Genomic DNA, 6,829 nt, shown 5'->3' with positions numbered 1-6,829 from the left:
TAAAACTTAATTTTGTGAAAGTTAGCAATTTTTGATATGATTCGACCAAATTTTAATTTTTTAGGTTTTATTACTTTGGTCTACCTCAAAATCTCACCAATTTGTAAAACTTGAGACAAATGAGTGATCAAGTCTATATATGATTATAAATGTCATTAGACCCCAAAGATAGCTAATAGCTTTCGTTGCTTATAGTACCTTGATTCTTGGCATTGTCCTTGTCTCTAGCTTAAATAATTAACAAACTAATTAACTAATTAGTATAGGTGTTTATGTTGTATTATGGCATTTTGAGACTTTTTTTAGAGACTTAGAGTGTCTCTTTGTTGTAGTGTTTGCGTATCATCTACCCTTTAAAAGAGGGAGTTCATGAAAAACTTTTCCTCCCCAAATTACCCTTCAACCAATTTAAATATACCAAAGTTATCCCTTATAATCGTTACACAAAATTTTCATCATCATCGTCGTTAATCAAAAGCCCTAAATTTCCGTTGGTTATGTGCCTCCTCTCATCTCACCAGTTCATCAGTTACCCTTCTCCTCAGCCCATCTCCTCAGTTCATCGGTTACGCTGTCCCACCATCTTAAAGATGAGTATTATTGCCCTAATCATCAACATCATGCCTCCGCCATCATCTCCTCAGTTCTCAGAATTTGGACGTCGGTTAGGATCAGGAAGGAATTTCATTGAAGAAGGTATTTCTAAATTTTACCTATGATTTTTAAATTTAAAACGAATTCTACCTATGATTTGAAGAAGGTTTCTTCTTATTGTTCACTCCGCTACAAAAAACCCTAGTTCTAATCATTAGTTCTTCTCAATTCACCCTCTCCTCTTTTTGTTCTTCATTCCTCTCCTTTTGTTCTAATTTTGCCCTAATTCTCGATTCCTTGCAGTTTCAAGCGATGAGGGTTTCAATATTCGAGCAGCTGTTGTAGCGAGTTTAGAAAGTAAGTTGAATCCATACAACTTATTATATCCGGATGTATTAAGAAAGTGGCCTGTCAAGGTTTGAGTTTTGTATTCATTGGTTCTTTTATCCCCGATGTCGAATTTTCTTTATATGTTCTTGAACTATTATTTTTTGGCATCAGAAAGCCGTTGCTTGCATTTAGGATGAGTGCATATCACTTTTGTAAGCTTTCGTTGGTGAAAAATCCAACGGTTGAAGTTGAAAAAACAGAGAAGGATATTGAGTTTGAAGAAAGAGGCACTTTGGTGCTTGACGGAGGGAGTGGAAACAACTATACGACTCCAATTGGAGGTTAGAATCTAAATTTAAAACCAACCAAATCGTTGATATTGATTACTAACTTCATAGTTAAACACCTTAATATTTGTGTATTTAGTGAATTAATGTTTATAATCATGATCCCAGACTTTTGGCTTTGCAATCAATTTCATAGGTTTTCATTCTAAAATTTTCGCATTTTGAAATTAAGCACAACGCCAACATAATTATTTTCTCTGAGGCAATTTAGGTTCTATTCATTCGAATTTAATTTTTTTCTTGTGTGATTTTTATAGTTTTTTTAAAAAAAAATTTGGGGCTTGAATTTTTTAATTAAAATGGGAGTTTAGAGGTATACATGGACACTACTATTAGGATTAAGGTTGAGAAACCATGGGTTATAATTTTACTATAGAAGGAGATATACGTTAATTATTTGATCTAATATCTTAATGAGTCTATCAGTATCATTCTTACATGGAGCCTGATTAACATGTATAATTTCCCTGCAGAAGGAGATACAAGTAAATTGCTTGTGACCTTCCAAGCTTCTTTTCATCCATTTCTATTGTTAGATATTTTATTGGTTAATCTTTCTCCAGGCACTTCTATTGTTTGAGAAAATGCCTTATTGAATAAAGTTATATTTTAATTTGTGGGAGGTTCTTCAGCTGCAAATTTTAACAAAGCTTAGAAACTCCTCAATGGAGATAATTTATATGCTCCTTATGTTTCTGCTCCTATAGTGACTATTATTTTCATTCTATTCTTATTATAAAATAAACTGTTTACATACTCTAGGCCAAGCATTAGCACTCCTGTACATTTTAGACTAACGTTGTTGCATATGACATCTCAAGAAATTAATCACACATAAAAATTTGTGCCTATAAATAATCAACTTCCTAAAACTTATTTTCTAAATTTAAAACCAACCTTAACCAGGTTTCATGTTGTGTTTTTCTTGTTGGACTCTTTATTGGCATACTTATGAGTATCTGCTGCATGTTCAAAGCATCTCAGACAATTCTTTTATCTTAGCCTCAAGTTTAGCTATCTCTATGTATTACAAAAGCAATCAATCTTTACTCCATCTTATAGTATACTTCTGTTCATTCATCCTGAAATTCATATTTTAGCGACACTTATTTTTGTGCATACTTCTGTCTCCATCTTTCTTTGGCCATAAAGCGTGACAGGTTGTAAGGCAATCGTAAACCTATTTCCTTGTACTTGATAGTTATCCCACAATTACACAGATCCAGAAACATATGTTTCCTGATCTGCCAACAACATCCTTCTCAGTCCTGTGAGATGTATCTTTGTTTCCTTAAATAGCTTGCAGAAAGTTTCACTATTGTATTTCGTTGCCATCAATGTGGATTATATCTCTATTTCCTTGTGATTCTGTGTGTTCCTCTTTCAAGATTAAACCCTGTCATGTCTCATCAACTACACAAAATATAGCCATTACTTTAGAATTAAATTAATTAATTCAAAACTTAAACCAAGAGCCACAACAATTACTATTGTTTAGACTTCTATCCAAAGCATATGGTACTTGAACTTCTATCACATTGACTTTGAATTGTTCTCGAGTGGTATGGGCTTGAGGGCTCAGATGTGAGTCCTGTGACCTTATTGACCCCGAGTTCTTCCTACTGTCTTCTAGGCTGAGGAATTAATTGCTGAATGCTGATTACTATAGTTTTCACTATTTTTTTCTATTCCATCCCTCTCTTGTTGCAGAATTTCATGCACTGATCACTGGGTATGTTGTCTATCTATTTTTCCTGGATTTCTTCTTACATTAACAATAGAAACTTCTGACTTTCTAGATGGGTGATGGCACATTGCATCAGGATGTTACTAACTTTTATGGCCATATTAATGTTATTGTTTGTTTTTGGATAAAATAGTCTTTGAACCATATGATACTTTTCACTAAGTTGCTTGCAGAAAGGTTCACTAGAGGGTATTCTGCCTTTCTAGATGTGCGATGTCACATATTACTAAGATGTTGCTAACTTAATTTTATGCCCATATTAATCTTGTTGTTTGTTCTTGAAGAAAATAGTATCTGAACGATATGGTTTTTTTTACAGTATTTGGTGTCCCACTTGAGATTATCGTACAACGTCAACAGTCAACTAGGCCTGTTCCTCAAGTCTTGGTACGATGTGCAGATCATTTAATAATATCAGGTGAAAACAGATATTAAGTCATCAAAATGGTTTTCACCTTTTAACAACAGAAGTTAAGCTACTGAGTAGAATATTGACTACTAAGAAATCTTGTACCAAAATTGCTTATGATTATGTGTATATCTTCTTTGATCATAATAGTGGTCCTAATGATACAATTTAATTGCAGACTGGAATGCACAGTTGCCAGATGATGTAAGCGCAATTGATGTGGCAACATTGATAAAATGCTATCTTGCTAGCCTTCCTGAGCCACCGACCACTTTTGCACTTTATGATGAAATTAGAGATGCCAGAAGCAGTATTCAAGACATGTGAAATGTTCTGAAGAAGCTTCCAAATGCAAATTACATGAGTCATGACACTGGAATTTGTTACTGCTCTGTTGCTTCGGGTGAGCCAAAAGGCATCTGTAAACAAGGTGAATCATGACACTGGAATTTGTTACTGCTCTGTTGCTTCGGGTGAGCCAAAAGGCATCTGTAAACAAGGTGAATAATCCTTTCTTATTCTATTCTAATGAACTTGCTTCGGGTGAGCCAAAAGGCATCTGTAAACAAGGTGAATAATCCTTTCTTATTCTATTCTAATGAACGCATTTTATATACATTTGTATGAACTATACTCATGATACTCATCTCTTCGGGGTGATAAGACCTTGTTTTTTAGATTGTAACTTTGTTGCCAAGTCTTTGCAGCTTATTGCAGTGTGTTTCTGTTGTAAATGTATCCATTACATAGATTGACTTCGTGTGCGCACTCATGAAGAAATAAGGAACTAATACCCTGTTTGGCTTCAACAGTAGACAAAAATGCATTTTATATACATTTGTATGAACTATACTCATGATACTCATCTCTTCGGGGTGATAAGACCTTCTTGTTTTTTAGATTGTAACTTTGCTGCCAAGTCTTTGTAGCTTATTGCAGTGTGTTTCTGTTGTAAACGTATCCATTACATACATTGACTCCGTGTGCGCACCCATGAAGAAATAAGGAACTAAGACCCTGTTTGGCTCCAACAGTAGACAGCAACGCTTGTTAGATGTCCCAAATACCACTACAGTTGGTGTTTAAGAATGACCTTGGAGTCTGGTAGGTACTTAAAATACACCACACCACCACTCATGAAACCACATACATTGTTAGCTAACAATCGTTGTAAAAGCTTGGCATTGCACTCAACCTCAAACTTATTGCTTACATCCAAACTCTTAGTAATTCTCTCTTTATCGTAATGACCAAGAAAACTCAAATCACTTTCTTTTCCCCTCCCTCCTTATCTAATAACCGATAATAGCTACATCTTAGCTATCTTATCTAAATGCAGTCAAAACATTAACAGTAGCTGGTCAGCTTGAAAAATAGAATGATGATCAAAGATTATTCAATTCAAGCCTTTGAAATAAATTTGTTACTAAACACATTAAAAGATCACATAGGTTACTGGTAAAAGAATTCAGCTGCTGTCTTTCATGTGTAAGCTACCTGGTTTCTTTAACAATATACAATCTATGTTTGCTTATTAGCCCATTGGATACTATAAATAGAATTCTTATACATGTAAGACTTTTAGCTTTGAATAAAATGTTGATTGTTTAGAGAAGAGAATGGGCATTCCTTGAGTTCTTAATGATTTTCCTTGTTTTTTAGCTTTTACAGCACAGGTGCAGTACTTGACAATATATGATTCACGTGTTATTGTTCCTTCACCTCATTATACTTCTACCGAGGAAATAAAGAATACATTTCTTTTCTTTAAACAACACAGGAAAGCTTAAATCCCTGAAACAAAATGAAAATCTTTTGGATTTTATATCTGTAGAAGAAAAAGAATTTTTGGACCAACAAGTACAATTAAGAACCACCCTTCTATTCCGGCTTGATTATAATATCAATACACTTTTTGATGCACAAATGCACAATTAGGTTATTTAAATATTTTATATCTTGCCAAATTACAGAGATTTTGACTGCATCAGAGAAGTAAATTGTTTATAATACGTGTGCTTCACTATGGCGATATTTCATAGAGAGGATATAGTGCACGCCCTTTGCCTAATTGAAGGCTTGTATCTCAATTTGCTAGATTGAGAAAGCAAGAATTTCCTCTCCCTTGCACTTGGCAATACAGTTCACTTGTGGCATGGAGCAGATGAATCTGTAACAAAGATGGTGACAGTGGAACAAGGTGTAGGGCCTGTGGACGACATTAGCTGGCTGCCTGATGGACGACATATTGCAGTTGGATTCGATTCTTGTCATGATCAGTTGTGAGATTCAAGCTATAATCGCTTGTTAAGGAATACGCGAGGAGTGCACAATTTTAGAGTCGGGTCTCTTTGTTGGAGCAATAGTAATATCTTAACATTTGGTTGAAAGTATGGGAAGACTATCAATTATGATATGAGAATGAGACCACATGTCATCTGAATGTATAGAGGTCGTGAAGGGAAAGTCTATGGTCTCAAATGGTCGAGCTAAATGCAACAACTTGCTAGCTGAGTTAATGAAAGCTTTATCTACATCTGGAACTTCTCCATGGCCTCTCACAATCCTCAAACTCAGAGCCAGTGGCTGCATTGGTTTGGATACCAAACTTCAGCTATCATTGGTTTGAATACCAAACTTCAGCTATCAGGACCCTCACTTGGATTCGTGCTGTTAGCTATGTTGCCAATTTGTCATATCCATCACTTCACCAGATTTTCATTAAATATGTTCCATATGTGAGATCCTATAGACCCTGTTTATCATTATAGCTGCCATCTCTTTAGTTATTTGACATTGAATATGGTGTGGCTCCTCATTCTCACACAATCGGCAAGAAGTTTTTATCAGCATTACTTCCATCCAATCACATTATATTGTGACCACCGAGCTCAGCATGAACAATTCGAGGATTAATGTTAGGTTAGGTAGTGTATTGCCTTAGTACTGTATGCCTCAATTTACGTGTGTCACCGGCTTGTCAAAGTTAATGCATTAAATGGTTATCAGTTGTGATTAGACTTGCGAGCAAGAGGTCAAATCTTGTCAGTGGTGTCTCATCTTTTGTATGAAAGCGTCCAATGATAAAGAAAGATATTTATAATATCTCTACTGTTTATTGCATGACTACTAATTGTTTTGAGGAGATAGAAATAAGGACTAAAGAAAAATATTGATGCTACTATTTTGGTAACATTTATTTTGGATGATTATGATTAAATAGGTCATCTACTGTCATATGTATATAAATAGCATTGGTTGATTGAAACTCATTGTTGTATATCAAATAAAATTCTTTTATAAAATTATTCACTATTTACTATTGTTAATGATGCAAACAATCTATTATCACCCAATTGATACATAAATATAATTTCATTATTCAATCCTTTTGAATTTTTA

At 34.5% G+C, this 6,829-nt stretch overlaps 1 protein-coding gene across 7 annotated transcripts; it reads left to right on the top strand.

Annotated features, from left to right (window-relative positions):
* LOC109849605 (uncharacterized Rho GTPase-activating protein At5g61530-like) lies at positions 405 to 6,532 on the top strand. 7 transcript variants are annotated; one of them, XR_002249180.1, is made up of 6 exons: positions 405 to 696; positions 898 to 1,010; positions 1,096 to 1,265; positions 3,338 to 3,436; positions 3,606 to 3,857; positions 3,998 to 4,236. XR_002249180.1 is itself a non-coding variant. In XM_020419461.1 (5 exons), the coding sequence occupies exons 1-4, from the start codon at positions 498 to 500 to the stop codon at positions 3,633 to 3,635; spliced, it is 351 nt and encodes a 116-aa protein (XP_020275050.1). In that variant the 5' UTR covers positions 408 to 497; the 3' UTR covers positions 3,636 to 3,857; positions 3,998 to 4,236. The 7 variants fall into 7 exon arrangements, 5 of the variants coding, with proteins under 5 accessions (XP_020275050.1, XP_020275049.1, XP_020275046.1 ...); XR_002249179.1 differs by having other exon boundaries at positions 408 to 696; positions 898 to 951; XM_020419461.1 differs by lacking the exon at positions 1,096 to 1,265 and having other exon boundaries at positions 408 to 696; positions 898 to 951; positions 3,338 to 3,405.

This window comes from Asparagus officinalis, chromosome 7, assembly GCF_001876935.1.
Source record: "Asparagus officinalis chromosome 7, Aspof.V1, whole genome shotgun sequence".
NCBI classification, from domain to species: Eukaryota; Viridiplantae; Streptophyta; class Magnoliopsida; order Asparagales; family Asparagaceae; genus Asparagus; species Asparagus officinalis.
The sequence above is the reverse complement of the archived record's forward strand: the minus strand, read 5'-3'. Positions and strand labels throughout refer to the sequence as shown.

Excerpts from the sequence above, each read along its gene's own strand:
- LOC109849605 (XM_020419460.1), top strand. The coding sequence starts at position 498 with ATGTGCCTCCTCTCATCTCACCAGTTCATCAGTTACCCTTCTCCTCAG. Across the intron at positions 697-897 it reads AAGGAATTTCATTGAAGAAG|TTTCAAGCGATGAGGGTTTC; the intron begins GTATTTCTAAAT and ends GATTCCTTGCAG. Across the intron at positions 952-3,337 it reads TGTTGTAGCGAGTTTAGAAA|TATTTGGTGTCCCACTTGAG; the intron begins GTAAGTTGAATC and ends TTTTTTTTACAG.